An 18844-nucleotide genomic window follows, 5' to 3' on the forward strand; every position below is an offset into this window, starting at 1 on the left:
AATCCGTTGATTTAAGTTTATAAATGGACATAGGGACAGAGAAAGCGACTTTTATACTATGTAGTGATTCCAGTGTTATCTATCGACTGTTTAAAATAAACTTTGAATCGATATTTTCAAAGAGATATGTCACGTGAATGATCGTGGACAATAACGTATCTATTGTGAAATCATTTTATAAGAAACCGTACAAGTGGCTGATATAAAACACTTATCAATGATGCAACTGTTTCCTAACAGTAGCTTATAGAACTAATGTAATTTTTATGAATATATAAAGTCATATCATATCTAGGTGGTTACAGATATTACTAAATTCTTTAGTATTTCAATGTTATATTTACTACTTATTTAATATTTAAATTTTATATAAAATGTTTGTGAATTTTACACATAAAGCCACGTTACGTTAGGGCATATTTTATATATAACGTTTAAGAATATCTCAAGATTTTGCATTATATAATATCTAGATAAATTAAAAAGATAATAAAACATTTTTAAAATCATCAATGCTGCAGTATAATGAATAATCCTTGACATAAAAGATAAATAGGAATCTTATCTCTATAATCAGATATGTTTGAGATGAGTGGATATCGTCTATTTTTATTATCACAATTAAATAATAAGAAAAATATGAAATTTATTTATTATTAAAATAACTTTCTTAAGCTTTCTTAAAGATCGCTCTTTTATAATATAAAATTACCGTACAAGACTCTGTAGGCGCTGAAAAAAAAATAGGAAATATGTATAAAATATGGCGCCAACATAAAATGTGCCTACTGAAGTGTCCTCTAAAAGATTTTATGAATTATAGATATTCTGATAAGTTATTGTTTGGTTTATTAAGTATGCTACAATGAGTTTTAATAATCCAACGTTCGCATACATATAAAATCTCAAAAGAAACTTAACTATATGTTATTGAGAACATAGACAACAAAAATATAAAAAACCTATCACACGCTTATTTTAATCACAAAAATAATTTTCTACCGACCCAGTAACAACGTAAATTAACTGTCAATGAACTTAAACTATTATCATGCAATTACGTTACCTATGTGTAACGGTATTATAATATTGTAGTATTGTTTACAAACATGTAAACATTCTTCTATCGTCATTCATTATTGATTAAACTTTGATCAGACTTGATATGAGATGCCAAAGAACACTTAACATCTTTATCTTGTACTATAATATTACTATTGATACATTTCAAGCCATGCCGGCGATAGCCACTCATGTCTCACTCCCATTTTGACAGTGGATCGTGATAGACTACTGCAAGTGAAATCAATGAACTTATAAACGGACTTATTTAGTGATTTAGTGTACTATTATAAGATGACACATAGAACGGTAAGATTTGTGTTTTTTTTTATCTCTACCCTTTCCTTGAATTAAAATAGTTTTTTTTTCTTGCAACAAAAGAGTGGCAAAGTTTTCATGTTACTGGCAGTTTAAATACTTTCTGACAAAAGCTTATAGAATACTAACTAAAAGAAAATCTTATCTAGTATAGTAATAGCTCTATATTAATAGGTAATAGCTCCATAGTAACTTCTTCGTTTCTTATTCCATTAATTTTTTGTATTTTGTGCTCCTTTATTTTCTTATATTATTACGAAGAACTTTTCATATATAAATTAGAAACAAAACTCTTAAATTTAGTGAAATAGGTAGGTATTTTTATTCTTAGCATTGAGTTTATTTTATCTTTTAGGGACGCGTTACATTTTTGGTGAACGGCGTGTTTACTGTTTAAAAATAACTTCCCAATAACGTTGAATCATTGTGTTTACTAGAAAAACGTTTGGTTTTATTTTGTGATGGCTTTTAAACAATATTAGATTGAACCTAAAACCTTTACTAATATTTATTTATGTCTGGATCTTACAGAAGAACATGAATTTATCATTAGTTGTCTCTTTAGTTTTTATTATCCTTTTTAAACAAGATTCTCGCGAATGTCAAAGATTCCAAGACTGTTGATTTTTTCTCATTAGTAAAATCTCATTAAGACAATGAAAGAAATGTGTAGGTACCTACTGTGCGAGTATAATGACTGACACAGAACAAAAGGTCATGAAAGGTTATCTTATTATTTTTGCGTTTATTTCCTACATTGTCACTCATAAAGTCTGCTTTGTATTGGAAAAATTCTCAATTTTTATAATAATAATTATCGATTAAAATACGGATATAGTAAGCTACATTATTGATTATATAATATACAGTTACTCAACATAGGTACATTATACATATTCTTATCGAGAAAAGTGTGATAAATTGTATTTTAATTATTTACAAAGATTACATATAGGTAAAATAACGAAGTACTCATCAGTATAACCTCCCATTATGTTTTCATAATATTTTGATCGTTAAAAATACTAAATAGTCCTCCTCACATACAAAAGCTATGATAAATAATTGAAATACTTAACACATTATAAAATTGTCGGTTTAGATAAAACATGGTCCATATTGTGATTTGTTCTATTTTCAGATAATTCTGGTGCTCTGCTTGCTATTAGCATTTAATGTCGTATTGACGTACGTTTTGCCGCCAAAAAGCTACCACAGAGAAGATACTGAAGATAATAAATTGAACCAATCTGCGATACGTCATTCACAAGACTATATTAAATACAGCTATCTTATAACAACGTACTTATAGTGCAAATTGAATAGTAAATAGTTTAAGTAAGTGATAAGTTTTAGGTTAGAATCTCAGCTTGTAATACAACTCGAGAAAAATTTATAATAGAGCTCTAAGTATATATTTTTTTAAATGATTTCTAATATTTTAATAAAAAGTTTTGATGTATTTACGTGTTTTATTTAGCAAAAAATCGCCATGTGATGATGATGATGATTTGTTCCTTGAACAAAGTCGAATTTCTCCTTATTATGATGTTAATGGTGAACATGACTTTTCTTAATCGGATATTTTTGTCCTTGATAACATTTGGACTTACCAGATTATTACTCATTCGACATTACCTACCAGATTAAAAAAAATCTATAGGTACTTAATTTTATGGCTGAAAATAGTATTTTAGATAAGTTTCTCTTGATACAAGGAAGAAAACATAACAAACAACGAGCTTTAATGAACTACTAGTGCAGGTAAATGTTTTATAAAATGCCTCTCAACATAGTAACCTCCATTTATAACGTTCAGACAAACGGTCAAACACCTTAATACACTGTAATCAATAATGATTAAGCTATTTCTGTACAGAGTTTTTTGTTCTTTAAAGTCACAGCAAAATAACTAGTTTATTTGTTTAATTTACTTATGTTTTACATCACATTCTAAGAGACGTCTAGATTAAGAATTAGGTTATTATTTTCTAATCAAAGTCTATTATGTATTTTTAACAGTGTAATAACATGAATTTATTATTATACAAAATTACGAATAATAACGTGATGGACGTTTAGGAGAGTATTATTAAAACTTTTTCCAAAAAAATGGTAGGTGTATTTTGTAATTTTACTGAAATAATCAACAAAATAACTAGTCCGCATGGTCCATTTAACAAAAATCGAAACATCATTTAACCCTTACCTAAACACCTACATATACTAATTTTTCAAATTGTGCCATATATAATTTATGTTAGTTGAAATAAAATGTCAACTCCCTGATCCCTCTAAAGTACACATTCCATGTTCGTTGATCATCAATGAGCACGGGACATTAAAATAAAACAAATTGACCTAAATAGCTCTACATCACTTAATTGGTGTAGGTATTCAGAATTTTTAAAGGAAGTTTAAAATTGGTTCTTCGTATACTAGACTGGGGTAGAAGCCTTTGAAAATAATGAAAAGATAAAAAAAATCGCAGTCGGATGAAACCCATTTGAATATGATAAAAATGTAAGGAAAAATAAATTACGGTCAATCCGAGTTCGGGAAGCGGGAGGGGGGAGCTTTTAAGAGAAAAAAATGGTTTCTCTCGATTTCCGACAAAACTACAAGTCCTATAGAATAAAGTTCAATGGCAAAGTTGTAGGTAATTAACAGTTCTACAACTTTGGATTCACAATTGTTTCACATAACCTAAAAATTTAGGTGAAAAATTCAAAAAACCAAGTTTTTGGTCTTTTATTTCTATCTACTTCAAAATTTATTTTTTTTCTACGAAATTTGGTGGAAACTTACTTTATTATGTCCCAAATACACTGTAATTTATTTGATTGAAAATATTTATTTTTTCGCCTTATTTTGAATTAATACCAAAAAAATCAACCTAATTTTCAATCGAAAAGTCACCCGTCAAAATATCAGCTTTTTTCAAAAACTTGGGGTGCCTTTTATTCATTGAAATCTCTACTTTCATATGGTGTAAAAAAGATAAACACTTCTATAGTAAATGTTCTCAGGAAATGCATACAAACAGTGTGATAATGAGCTTTTACTAAATCAGGCACACTTCTTGAACTCTATATCTTCTCTTGTATCGGCTTTTCGGTAATATTTCAAAAGAAAAATAATTATCTGATCTAAGTTTAATATTTTACAGTATATTCAAAAGCAAAATGATGTCGATAAAAACATTTCAGGTAGTTCGAGAAGTGTGCCTGATTTAGTAAAAGCTAATTTTCAGACTGTTTGTATGCATTTCCTGAGAAAATTTACTATGGTGGTGTTTATTTTTTTTACACCATATAAAAGTAGAGATTTCACTGAATAAAAGGCACCCCAAGTTTTTGAAAAAAACTGATATTTTGACGGGTGACTTTACGATTGAAAATTAAGTTGTTTTTTTGGTATTAATTCAAAATAAGGCGAAAAAATAAATATTTTCAATCAAATAAATTACAGTGTATTTGGGACATAATAAAGTAAGTTTCCACCAAATTTCGTAGAAAAAAAATAAATTTTGAAGTAGATAGAAATAAAAGACCAAAAACTTGGTTTTTTGACTTTTTCACCTAAATTTTTAGGTTATGTGAAAAAATTGTGAATACAAAAGTTGTAGAACTTTTAATTACCTACAACTTTGCCATTGAACTTTTTTCTATAGGACTTGTAGTTTTGTCGGAAATCGAGGGAAAACAATTTTTTCTCTTAAAAGCTCCCCCCTCCCGCTTCCCGAACTCGGATTGACCGTAATTTATTTTTCCTTACATTTTTATCATATTCCCCTCCTTTTCTAATGGGTTTCATCCGACTGCGATTTTTTTTTGTTTCAAAAATTATCTACTCTAGTCTATACGTTTTACAATAGTGCATCTTATACAGATAATCTGTCATATTATTATTTGTACGTACACTTGTTGCATGTAGGTAGGTAATAATTTCAAATATGTGCTAAAGCCTAAAACCATTGAACTATTATTACTACGCTAAAATTGATTGTATTGAACGGTACCTGTACCTATTGGATATCCTATCCTATCCTATTCTACTTTACTTTCTACTTATCTAATAATAATAATATTATAAATGCGAAAGTTTGTGGGGATGTGTGTGTGTTTGTTACTCTTTCACTCAAATACTACTGAACCGATTACAATGAAATTTAGCACACATATAGAGGGTAACTTGGATTAATACATAGGATGAAATCCCACGGGAACGGGAACTATGCGGGTTTTTCTTTAAAAACGCGGGCGAAGCCGCGGGCAGAAAGCTAGATCTTATTAATAACATAGTATAAACTACACATACATAATCACAATATTATAATAGTGAAATGCACGTAATGTATGTACTTAAGAATAAATAAATGAAATTGGTAAAGTGTAACTGGATTATAATATAGAGGTTCCGTGATTATTATTTAAAAAAATAATGAGTTTATCATGCATTATATTAAAATTACCTAACGTTTTATTGTAAGTATTGGTTGTTATCAACTTACTAGGAATTATAACTAAATATACCTAACTTTGCCTGTGGGCATAGATATATTCATTTTTGGAAAGTTAGTTTTATAAATTGATATTTTTAATGTAATATCTATCTCTACATTTTAATTTTAAAGTTACAAACATTTGACTTACAGTAGATTCATTATTCGAAAGGTCCCTAAAAATGCATAACATGACAAGTTTGAAAAACACTTACAAAATATATTAGGTTCTAGGTAGTGACTTGTTAGTTGTTACATCAACTTGGAGTTAAGCAATTTCCTACCAAAGAAGCGCATTATGACTCGTTTGATGGACGATAATGTTACAAACATTCTCGTAATCTAGAAATAATAATTCTGAGTTACAACGTTACAGATTAAGAAACAATTCTGTGTTACCAGAGAATAACCATAACCGAATAACCAAATACTTATGTTATTTGTGTTTATTATAACTAAGTAACAACTTAGCTAAAAATTAATAACTCAGGCCCCGGAATCACAGACACAAAAGAAAATCTATTGCGTCGTGGTCCGATCGGGCCGTTCGGGGCTCAATGGGTTGAAACCACAGAAACATAAATTAAGTCTATTATTATATATATGGGCGGATGGCCATAATCATCAGAATCACCCATATCTCCAGTAAATTATAATGTTGGTGGAAACAAATGAATCATCAATGTTACAAACAAATGTTATGTAATCGCACAAATCTATGCGCTAGTAATTAGGGAATCACTTGATCAATCGCTTTTAATTAGTTTCGATACAACAATGCACAAGATTACTCGGAACAATAGCGATTCGTCGCAAACGTGGTGCTCTAGCCGTTCTTCGTTTATAACCAAGCAACGTCTGCAGCCGACCATCGACGCGACGCTCCGCCAGATCGACAGTTGTCAAATCTCGTTCCGATGTAATTCTCATCAGCCAGTAATACTTCTACCAGCCAGTAATACTCCTACATATATTATATTTTGTCTACAACTGACCACAAGGATGCTTTTCCGCCAAAAATGTGCGTGGAATTAGTCCTATAATTTTGAGTAATAGAAGACATTTCAACGCATTCTCGCACCGCACATTTTCCTCGCACAGCTTTGATGGAAAACACCCAAAACACTAAACATTTGCTTAGCAATTCGCATATCGTCGTTTGTCGTTTACATGTATGTACTTGTCATTAACACCCTAAACATTATTGTCGTAATGGTCGTATTATTATATTACTTATAACAAGAGTATACCCAATAAACGCTTGTATTGGCTCGTCGTGATAAGAAACATTAAAAAAAAGAAATCGACTTCACTGTTGTATCTGTAGGTATATTATGCTATTACTAACCAAGATTTTGAGATAAAAAATAAATAAATCCTTTACAAATAAAACACAAATTATCTTCCCACATTTTATTAAATCACACACACGTATCATCAGCCCTTCGCCTGGTCGACGGTAAGGGTTCCTTATATCTTTGCATCGACCTCCAACACGCCTTAGCAGACGCACTGTACGTGTCCATGTACTCAGACCGTCCGGGAAAGTCTGTGAACCACGTCTGTATGGACTTCGGTGTAACTCCTGTATGCACGGGCCCTGGAGGGTTAATTGTTGGTCGGACTGTTGGTGGATGGTCAGAGAAATGCGTGGGATCCTTGTAACACCGGAGTACGCCAAGACGATTGCTTTCCATGGGAATTGGTGCGGTTGATTGCGAAGCTGCTATGATCTTCTCGTAGTCTTGTACTGGGAATGCTATGGAAATTACTTATGAAAGAATTTGGTTTGTAATGGTAGTGATCAAATCCCGGCTACGATGGCCGATATTTATTGAGAGTACCTGATTGTGGAAGAAATATTATTGTTGGTACATTATTGTACACAAACATCACATGCTCTCTATTCACTCAGTCTAATATAGAGTTAATAATAAATATATAGATTTAGCTATACAATAAGTTAGTGACTGATTTTATAGCCAAAGTTACTAAAATGGTTTTGGAGAGGAACAAAGAATATGTCGATGGTACTTGGTAGTGGCTATCTTTTCATCATCGTTATGTTCAAATTATAGAAATCAAATTATATAAAACAAGTATAAGATATCGTAGCTACTAACATCTCTTTTTAAATGTAGCCTGATACATTGTAGTCATTTTCGTATCGAGATCATCGCATGGGTGATCCAGTATATCGTTGGTTACATCCACCATCTGTAATAATTAAGATTTATAATTTAAATTAGCATAAGTATTTATTAAAAGTGGATTTGAACTTTACGCGTAAATATAAAAAAGTTTATCATTCCCGTGACCCCAGACCGAAAAAAAATATAGCGGAAGTCAATTTTATGCACTGTAAAATTTAGGTTATTCTTCTATAAAAAAATAACAAATCTTTAAGCTATTAAGTATTAAATTGCATATTGTAGTTCAAGATTCTTTTGTGTTTTTTACCTGTTTTCTCAACTGTTCATAATCCTGGCAGAGCTTCTGTTCCTTTTCAAGCAACTGCTTATATTGCTCGACCCGTGGTGAATAAGAGTGTGCATCGCAGTGACAGTACGGGGCGACTGGCGGAGGTCTGATGGTAGGTGCGGCGTCTGGTTTCGGAGGCTCACATGGTCTGACACCAATAATGAGTATAAATTAATACCAGACAGATTCAATTGGTCCACTACAGGATATAATATACAAATTTTATACATAAGTTTTTTGTTGGCGCTCGGTTCATATTGTTTGTATCGACATCAGAGATTAGCTAAATAATCAAAAAAGCCTTTCAGCCTTAACAGATTAATAAGTTCACCAGAAAATATAACTATAATTTTTTAAAAGTCGAAGTTATACCTAAGGTGAATAAACAGATGATTGAACTATCACAAAATTCTATAATAATACAATCGAAGCGTAAGTATTTTCTGCAAGTAAATTATAGAATATTATTTGATAAACGTAGTCATTGTGAAAAGTCTACATTTTTCCATTTCATGTATAAATTACTGCACACACGCAAGTTCAATTAAGGTTATGAGACTAGAAATTACTTAATTTTTACATTTTACATCGCCTTGTGAAAATGTAATAGCAAATTCTTATATACTCTAAAGACTGATTAATTCATCAGGGTTTTATATTTGGGTTAAATATTTTAATGAATTGTAATTATTTTAGAGCATAACGTACTTGCCAACTATAGGTTTCGGAAAAGGCCACTGATAATCAGCGTTCACTGTTGTACTGAAATCCATATTTTTATGTCGCTTTCCTAAAGATACAATGGAAAGACTGTATAATATTTAATTTTTTTTATTAATAATACTTATGTAACATTATTTTATGTATTAACTATTATTTCTTGCACGATAGTCAATTATAGTTAATGGTACTTACGTTAGTTGATTACGTTAATATTTTTCAAATTTATAATTACTATTTTTGCTAATTGACACCCTACATAATTTAAAACAGCTTTTGAAGCCAAAAATTTAATTTGCAACAAGATTTCTTCAAAGAGGGAAGATAAAAACATTTTGATGTTTTATATTTTTTTTAATTATTGACAAATGACAATATTAGTTTAAGAGCCAGTGTCTTTTTAAGTCAAAAATAAAATAATATTGCCATATTTTCTATTAATGTTCTAAAAGACTCGCATCCGAGTTGGCATTAACTTTTTAAAATGTTTATTTACATATGGCAGCACCTTGTGTTTTTATGTCATAAGTCATCAAATCAGCTGTGTACCACACACAAGGAACATGTAACATAATAAATGTGCGTATTTAAAATTTCGATGTGAAAATGTCCACAGGGATAATTGACAAAAAAACGACTAAATGTTTATGATAAATTTATTGTGGAGTGACCATGGCGCGCCGGAGAAGCAGTGGTATCACGAGCCTGGCTTTTAATCAGAATCAAGGTGTGTTTGACTTCCTAGTTCGTCACCCCTAGTTCTTTGTTCTCAAGTGTAAAGCGTGATATATTCATGATGTGGATGACCCGAGCGGTACGGGGGCGATCAAGTCAGGGGTAACGTGGCTAGCGGATTCGCGTTAGTAATTAAAATTTGCGTCAAATGCAATTGTCGCACTCATAGTTCCACGTGTTGTTTATATTTTTAGTTTGCGCGCCTACGTAGATTAGTGCGTATTCGCTTAGCCTTTGTTTTGATTTGCTTCTCTTCAAGCATAATATAATTTAACTTACACAGTTATATTTACTGAGCATTCCACATTACAGAAATAATGTATATCGAAAATAAAGCATGTAATATATTAGGTACATCTTATTAATTATATAACATTTATATTATATTTTATCATTTAATTTTTTTAAAGCATTCAATTTGTTCCTCAAGAAAATATTTTAAGTAACATTTCACCAAAATAATAATATTATATCTCTAAATATTTTAAAATAGATTTCTATTAATACATTACAATAAGCTTGATACATAGTACCTATTCACTGGTTTGTTTACCACATGGCCTAATAAAAACCTTGATACATTTCAATGTGAATATTTAAATGTGAATGAATGACATTGATAAGTACCTTATCTAAACCATGTTTAAAATTTGTAAGTTATGATAAAACAGTTTCCTCCAAATAATTATGGGAAAGATGTACATTTATTAAATTAAGTACTATTCACATATAAATATTTTGTTTTGATTTTGAAAGATCAGTAAACCTACAATTGTTTATTTTTTTCAGGCTGCTTCACGTGCTGCCTAACATCAGGCCTGCGCGTTTACAATGTCGATCCACTCGTCGAAAAGGCCCATTACAGTAAGTATTCATTACAGAAAAATTCCTCATCCCATTTGAGATTTCCCCTCACCATGAATTTATCTAAGTAATTTTACTTAATATTTAAATTAAGTCAAATTATTGTAATTAAAGAAACTATTGCTTATGTCACCATGGTACAGTGCAATCCTATACCAATTAGAATTACCAAAGTATAAGAAAAATATGAATTGCAATGCAACTATTAGCCTATATGTATACACCTGTGTTTTTTGCCAATTAAATTACTTCGACTTAACATTGTTCAACCTATATAGTTTTCAAATCCTATCCTACTAATATTATAAAGGAGAAAGTTTGTGAGGATGAATGTGTGTGTGTATGTTTTTTACTCTTTCACGCAAATACTATTGAACCGATTACAATGAAATTTAGCACACATATGGTAACTTAAATTAACACATAGGATAGATTTTATCCCGGAAATCCTACAGGAACGGAAACTATGCGGGGTTTTCTTTGAAAACGTGGGTGAAGCTGCGGGCGAAAAGCTTGTTTATAAAATTATAATATAAGTAAGTAAAGATTCTATAGTAAACTGTATCATTGTGACCAGGCAAAGAAGAGCTGGGCGAGGTGTCACTATGCGAGATGGTGTTCCGCACCAACTGGCTGCTGGTGGTGCGCGCGCGGCGGCCCTGCAGCCTCATGCTGCTTGACGACCAGCAGCGGGCCTTCCGTGCGGAAGTGCTCTTTAAGTCGCCGATACGGGCCCTACGCGCAAGGAAGGATAAGTGAGTGTTGTGTTTATGGAAACGTTTGTGTTCCTGGAAACAATATGCTTGTCAGAGTGTGGTGTAGCTATGTGAGATAGTGTACTAGTGTGATGTAGGAAGAATAAGTGAGTGTTATAGTTTGGGGACGTTTGTTGCTTTTACTGTAACTGTTTTGGGTGTAATTTTGTTGTATTTTGAATTAATATACAGGGTGTCCCACTGTTGGTATACTAAGCTCAAAGGAGGTTATAGTTTGGCATACGTTGAGTACGTAAAAAATACTTATAAAATTCCAGACGCATTTTTTTTTCCAATAGATGAATTCTTAAAACTCTATTTGTACACCCTTAACAAGCAACCTGCCCAACTTTGCCACCAGCACGTGAGCTATCGTTTAAGTTTATGTTTTCATTGACAAAATGCTCACATTAGAGAAACGGTATATGCCGGTTGCGCGAAGCTAGAGAAGAATACATGGATTTACAGGAAAATTTTAGCAAAAAATTTTTGACGTAATTTTGCTGTTTAAGTATTTTTTACGTGATCAGTGTATGCAAAACTACAAGTCCCTCCGCGCTTAGTATACCAATAGTGGGACACCCTGTATATAAAGGTCGGTAAATATCAAGCTAAATATCGCGAAGAAGAATAATACTAGTAAGTAGTAACACATAGCAAGTGTTGCTATCATATTTAAGACAAATTGTATTTAAATAAAAATGATTGGAATATTTCTTGATAAAATAAAACGCTTTAAGAAACCGAATAAGGAACAATCTGATAAGATAAAAGATGGCCTTAACCAAATAACCCAGAAATATCTTTCATTAGTTTGTTCCGATATAACGACTTATTGATTTTAGCTGCAAATAAAGCAGTTAATAATTAATGAATGCATTCGTCATTTAGAACGTGAAATTACTTCACGCGAGTTTTTTATAATGCAAATTAAACTTGGATTTGCAACGATTTTATCTATTAGGTAATTAACTTTAATATGATATTAAACAAAAAACTAGAATTATATAGTAAAAATTTGTACAAGCTTAAATTAAGACAACCAAAAATACATATCTGATTATTTTTTTAAATCGCGTAATCAATAATTCCTCAATTTAAAATTTAAACCTTACATTTGAATTGTAAACAAAGTCACTTGAAAATAGTTCTATATTATACATTCTGAATTCGGATTTAATGTAATATATATACAGGGTGTCACACTATTGGTATACTAAGCGCGAAGGGACTTATAGGTTTGCATACACTGATCATGAAAAAAATACTTAAACAACAAAATTACGTCAAAAATTTTTTGCTAAATTTATCCTGAAAATCCATGTTTTCTTCTCTGGCTTCGCGCAGCCGGCATATAACGCTTCTCTAATGTGAGCATTTTGTCTATGAAAACATAATCTTAAACGATAGCTCACGTGCTGGTGGAAAAGCTGGGCGGGTTGCTTGTTATGGGTGTACACATAGAGTTTTAAGATTTCATCTATTTGAAAAAAAAATGCGTCTGGAATTTTTTAAGTATTTTTTACGTACTCAGCGTATGCAAAACTATAACCTCCTTTGAGCTTAGTATACCAACAGTGGGACACCCTGTATATAGCCGGTTTAAATCAATTTTATATTTGATTTCTTATCGATTAATGCGCGCATAGCTAATTTAATGTTATTATTCAGATATCCAGAACGATTTCAATAGTAACCTAATGTTTAAAATATGATACCTCAACCTTTTTAACCGTATAAATATTTTTTTATTTCGTTGCTCGTCGGAATTGATAACAAAATATGCTATTCGCTTTCCAGGATTAGGATTTGACAGTTAAAAAAGGTAAAACCAAAAAGCGTGGAAATGTGCTCATATCCTCTTTGCATATGAATAAACAGATGTGCAGTTAACTAATCCTTATTCGTTAAATTTCTGTGCAAAACTTAAGCGTCCAATTTAAGAAAAAAAAAATATGCTAAAAATTGAGAACCTTAGTCGCAGTATACCTACCTAGAGTATATTATAGTCTCTAGTATATTAGTGTCATAGAAAATACAATAAAAACAAAAAGAATGTAAATACTTTGATAAATAACCCGTGATTAATTATGCCACATGCTACTCAAGTCATACGATTTTTGAGTAGCAAATGTGTAGCAATCCTTTTATCATGTGTGATTCACATTACACAGTTTGTTAGTCGCTCGTTGACCGAAATAGGAACAAAGTATCATTGTCGAATATCTACTTAATATGTAAACCACGAATTACGCACAAAGTTAAGGACAAACTGAAGGTCTCTTAGATTCAATGTTTAATTTAATTCCAAATCCTGTCTACGTTTCGGTTTATAAATATTGATGGATATGTGTGAACGTTTAAAATGTGAATATTGTTGGTGCTAACAATTTTATACGTTCGGGTTATAGTTATGACGTATATGCTCATTAAAATGTACATAATTTTTTACTTAATCATTTTTATATTATGACATACCTAAGACAATAATCCTTAAAAGTCGCGTTCAAACAATACAGATATAGTTTATTCATATGCGTGAAATGTCAGTTATGTAAATTCTCGTTCTAGAATTACTTACATAGATATCAATTAGAAACGTTGTGCTATTATTTTAATATCAAATATTTGTGCTATTTCGATAAGAGGCCTAGCGTAAATCCTTATTAATATGGATTTCAACAAATACTTTAGAACATCCAAGGTTAGGATGAAGCAAATCGACTTCGAGAGGAAAAGCAATTAATTTTCGACTCTGATTACCTGCAAAGTAAATATTCTCTTTCTACGTTAGCTTTTTATGTATTACTCATATTCTGTTTTTATTTTCATTTGCGTGTGCTTAAGAGCTGTCTTATGGAGGCACCACTCAGAAGATCGGCATGCGAATGCCACTGTATTTCGGCGCTTGAATCCCATATCTTTTTCCTTACCCTTCCCAGTCCATTCTTTATTCCATACCTTTTTAAGGTAGCAAACTATTTGTGTTTTGCAAAGGCGTAAGGTTGGCAAACGTTTACGCCTCTGCGAATATTCATGAGCGGTGGTAGCAAGCCTTGCCAACTATAACATAAAAGAAAGCTTTATCATCAAATTTCATTGACTTCCAGAGTGGCGGTAGTATTAACATCTTCCATCCAAGTGCTATCACTGCCATCGTTACAGCGCGTAGCATTGCTCCGTACTCCCGCGTCCGCTCGGCCGCTGTGCGCGCTCGCGACTGACCCCAACGCGGTGCAGTTGTTAGCTGCGCCAGCGCATAGGAAGGGATCGCTGCAGTTGTTGGTATGTTTGGTCATTTGATTGTTGGTTTGAGTACAATTATTACCTCAATACAATGAGACTGTATCTACCTGAAAAATAAATCAAAAAAATTTCATGAAAAAAAAACGCACTATTACCGGTTTTAAAATGTTCCTTTTTATTTGCGAAGTTCATATGATTTTCTTGGATTTGCCAATATATAACCGCACATTGTACTAGACTATTTTTGTAAATACTTACAATTTTATTGAGCATCCTTGTTCCAAAGTCATTTCAGTTTTTTCCACCAGGATTAGAATTCTTACAATTTCAAATAAGATTCAGATCCATAAGTCATTGAAGATTTTCTCCACCAGGATGTATCACGGGCTGTGAAAGGTGCTCAGTCAAGTTCCCCCGCGGTAGTGGGTTGCCATCAAACGGACCTCGTGTGCATCAGTCTATCGGCTAACGGGGCGAAACTGGCAACCGCGTCTGAACGGGGGACCATTATACGGCTGTGGGACACTAGTACTAAGCAAATGATACACGAACTGCGGAGGGGCTCGGACTATGCGGATGTCTATTGGTATGTGTATTATGTTCAATTTATTTTCGCAGATTTATTTATTATGATTTAAATGCCCAGATTCACAGGTTTACACTTTTAGCTGTCTTTTGTGACATCAAAATTAAGGTTAAAGCCAATCCTAAATAAAGATGCTATTGAATACAATAGCCTCAGACAACATACGTCGACATAAAGGGAACATAACTATATTTTTCTCTATATTCATCAATTATTGTGCAATATCGCAGTTTTCACACTTTTTTTATGCTTTGTCTGTTGGCAGTTAACCTTTTCTTTTAAGTGGGGAAACCTTTTCTTTTAAATCTTGCGTAGATACCCACGGCCCCCGGGGAAGGAGCCGTGGGTTATGTCAGATTCTTACCGCTGAAACCCCACTGTGTTCCGTCGAGCCGCTTTAATGATGGGGCCGCGGGTATTGGTTGGAATTATTCCGCGACATTTATGTATGAATTTGTCTCCGGTTTCCAGTATAAACTTCAACTGGTCGGGCTCACTCGTGTGCTGCGTGTCGGACAAGGGCACGCTGCACGTGTGGGCGGCGCGCGGCAGCTTCGCGCGTGTTTGTGCCGCGCCCGCCGCGCCGCCGCTGCGCGCGCTCTGTGCCTTTGCGGATGATACCAGCGCGCTAGGTACGTGTTTGTGTGTGCACAAGTGTTGAGTGTGCTGTGTGTGTGTGTGTGTGTGTTTGCATGTGTGAGCGTGTATGTGTGTTGAGTTTGTTGCGTGTCGAATTAGGGAATGCTACACGTGTGGGCGGCGCGCGGCTGATCACGCTTCACGGACTGGGCACAGTTTTTCACCGTTTTCAACAATCCACACCGCTCTGTCAATGTGGTGTCCACTGAAAATCAGTGGAGAATCTAAGTGTATTATATGTCCTTAGATTCTCAAACCACTGAGTGGATATTATCCATTGTGTGCCGTTGTAACTAGTTATAAGTTAATTTTATTTATTTTTATGTATTAATGTGCATCGGTACAAATAAATGTATTTTTTTTCTTTCTCTTTCTCTTGGCCGTGGCCAATACAGTTAGAAACAAAAATCATATCAAAGAATCGATTTGATACGACGTGACAGAAAGTCTAACAAACTCACTTTTGCTCTTAATTTAATTGAATTAATTTTAGTATTATATGGCACATACAGATATGAAATTATGTGGTAACTGACAGGACAATAATTGTAATGAATTGTGTTTTTTGCAGTGATATGTGAAGATGGAACTTTTCACAAGTTTACCTTTTCGGCGGAAGGCAACTGCCATCGTAGTGATTTTGAATACTTCTTACAGGTAAATAAAATATGTTATCAACAAACAAAAACTGCCATTTTTTTACATAAACTTATTTTTTTTTTATTTTTTCAGGTCGGAGATGATGATGAATTTCTTCATTGATATTCGGACTGTGGGTCTAAATTAGAAGGACCTAAATATATTATTTTAACCAATAAATCAGTGTACAAATTGGTGGACAAGAAAGTGAATCAACAGTTTAATATTTATTTTGTTGTGAAAAGTGAAACCTTTTTCAATATTAGTACAAAATTATAGTGACCACAAAATAGGTTATATTGGTGATATTTTTTTAAACACAAAACTAATTTTTAAAAGGTGCAATATGCTAGAAAAATTAAGAAAGTCAGAAAATTTGCTTTGCTCCTAACTTAAAAAAATAGAATCCTTAATTTTTTTCTCCATTATTTTTCCTCATAATAGCAATGATATAGCAAAGTAGATACACTTCATATTAACACAATGCAAAACAGTTTACATGATTATATTTTTTTAGTTATTTAAAATAATAACAAATTCAATTCGACCTAACTTTTGAGATTTAATTTTGCTATTTATATTTGAACTTCGAACAGACAATTTATTTTTAGAGTTTAAAACATTTTGGTTTGTCCAATTCTATTTTTTTTTATTTAAGACCAAATTCTTGGTCCAAATATTGTCGGCCATTTGCATTTTTAATAATAAGTTATGGCCTTTATAACCATTGTCTTTGTCTTTAATTATAAACGAAATCTATATTTTATGTATCTTAATTTATTTCAATATTAAAACTTTAACACGTATATTCTTAGTCTATTTGTACGAGAATTTATATTTACATAAATTTATAAAAAATTTAACGCGCAATGTATATAATTATTTTAATTATTCGTAATGCGTCATATTCTAATCATAGCCTTTTTCTATCTTCTTAAATTAATACTTAATAGAGTTTTATATTTAATAATCACTTTTATTGTTCTGCATAAACATTAGCCTTACAAAGCAGGGGTGATAAATGTAATCGCTCAATATATAAGTGATGTACCAAATCGCAAATGTAATAAAAAAGCAACGAATTATTTACGCGGCTACGGGTGGGCGGTATTTGGATAACGTGTGATGTCTTAGCAGTCTATGTTAATTTTAAGTTTATAATGTAATATTACCTTAAATTAATAGTTGAATTGAACTGCGAATAGATATTCACATTAAATAACAGTATACAACATATTGTAAAGTTGTATACATATTTGTAAATAATTAACCGCATGTTATTAGGTTTACGATATAGAGATATGAATAATATATTATGTGATCGCTTGTTAAAAGTTACGTATTTTAGGATGTATGGAACACTACACTTGCAATAAACAGTGTTTCAAACATCATATCATTATAAGGGTTAATGTTTGGCTACATGAGCACACTTATGTAAATATATTAGGTTTATTTTTTTATAAAATTGTGACAATGACAAACTCCACTGTTTTGTATAGAAATGCTAGAGTGTGGAGGCGTGTTCTCAATAGGGTATTTGCAATTTTCACAATAAAAGATTCCTTTTGTATCATATTTTGTTTTATTCTTTTGATCCTAATAAATTTGGTAACATGTTGAGGTCTATTTTTTTACAGGAATATGGGAAATAGTGTAAAGGCAAACTCACTCCCCACATTTACTCAGGAAATAAAATATCCATTGGATACACAGATACAAATTTACTTTTACTCACCTACAATCATGGACGTATAAAAAAAGACGGACGCCGTATTACGAACAAACAACGTGAAGCCACCATAGTAAGCTAGCGATTGTGTAAAGACAATAAACACGCACACACTGTCACCATAGTAAGCTAGTCGGCCGCCATTACGTCGTGAACTACCGACTGATTAACTGCGTCACTGTTTAACAAAAAATATTTATAATGCCGTCTTGCGTGGTTAAATGGTGTCGCAACAGTACAATTTTAAATAACAAAACACGAGGGATTACATTCCACAGGGAAGCAAGTTATTTCTTTTATGTTTTAATGACAAAATTATTATGGCAAAATTTATAGAAAAAAATACAGCCGCCATTGTCAACAGGACAGCTGTTGCCATGGCAACATGGCACACACACATGGATGTTTCGCCGCCATTACTAGGCTTCACTCAATGTTTAGGCGATATACCGTCCGTCTTTTTTTATACGTCCATGCCTACAATAATAATATTCTAACTCTTGAATGTTTCATTTGATTTGAATAACTTAGAACTTTACAAATAACTCACTGAGTAAACTGGT

General features: G+C 32.2%; 2 protein-coding genes and 1 long non-coding RNA gene across 3 annotated transcripts; 2 read left to right on the top strand and 1 right to left on the bottom strand.

The window, feature by feature from the left end:
- The first annotated feature begins 1154 nt into the window (after nt 1–1154).
- LOC149897172 (uncharacterized) lies at nt 1155–2842 on the top strand. Its single transcript, XR_016458230.1, has 2 exons — nt 1155–1371; nt 2522–2842. It is a non-coding gene; the product is annotated as an uncharacterized LOC149897172 (long non-coding RNA).
- Nucleotides 2843–7282: 4440 nt separating this feature from the next.
- LOC149897173 (uncharacterized) lies at nt 7283–9138 on the bottom strand. Its single transcript, XM_090117037.1, has 4 exons — nt 9074–9138; nt 8345–8513; nt 8008–8101; nt 7283–7643 (listed from the first exon to the last, which is right to left on the bottom strand). The coding sequence occupies exons 1-4, from the start codon at nt 9136–9138 to the stop codon at nt 7306–7308; spliced, it is 666 nt and encodes a 221-aa protein (XP_089973163.1). The 3' UTR covers nt 7283–7305.
- Nucleotides 9139–9604: 466 nt separating this feature from the next.
- Nucleotides 9605–18122, top strand: LOC149897174 (WD repeat domain phosphoinositide-interacting protein 4-like). The gene is made up of 8 exons (XM_090116711.1): nt 9605–9812; nt 10610–10684; nt 11262–11439; nt 14550–14724; nt 15060–15271; nt 15743–15903; nt 16482–16567; nt 16643–18122. The coding sequence occupies exons 1-8, from the start codon at nt 9758–9760 to the stop codon at nt 16670–16672; spliced, it is 972 nt and encodes a 323-aa protein (XP_089972837.1). The 5' UTR covers nt 9605–9757; the 3' UTR covers nt 16673–18122.
- Nucleotides 18123–18844: the final 722 nt, after the last annotated feature.

This window comes from Colias eurytheme, chromosome 26 (genome assembly GCF_061535395.1).
Source record: "Colias eurytheme isolate Ceu_HAF_F1 chromosome 26, ilColEury1 Martin Lab GWU primary, whole genome shotgun sequence".
In the NCBI taxonomy this organism is placed as follows: Eukaryota; Metazoa; Arthropoda; class Insecta; order Lepidoptera; family Pieridae; genus Colias; species Colias eurytheme.

Coding starts and splice junctions, on each gene's coding strand:
- LOC149897173 (XM_090117037.1), bottom strand. CDS start 9,138: ATGGATTTCAGTACAACAGTGAACGCTGATTATCAGTGGCCTTTTCCG. Junction 8,514..9,073: donor CCGAAACCTATAGTTGGCAA/GTACGTTATGCT, acceptor TATTGGTGTCAG/ACCATGTGAGCCTCCGAAAC. Junction 8,102..8,344: donor ATGAACAGTTGAGAAAACAG/GTAAAAAACACA, acceptor TAATTATTACAG/ATGGTGGATGTAACCAACGA.
- LOC149897174 (XM_090116711.1), top strand. CDS start 9,758: ATGGCGCGCCGGAGAAGCAGTGGTATCACGAGCCTGGCTTTTAATCAG. Junction 9,813..10,609: donor GGCTTTTAATCAGAATCAAG/GTGTGTTTGACT, acceptor TATTTTTTTCAG/GCTGCTTCACGTGCTGCCTA. Junction 15,904..16,481: donor GGATGATACCAGCGCGCTAG/GTACGTGTTTGT, acceptor TGTTTTTTGCAG/TGATATGTGAAGATGGAACT.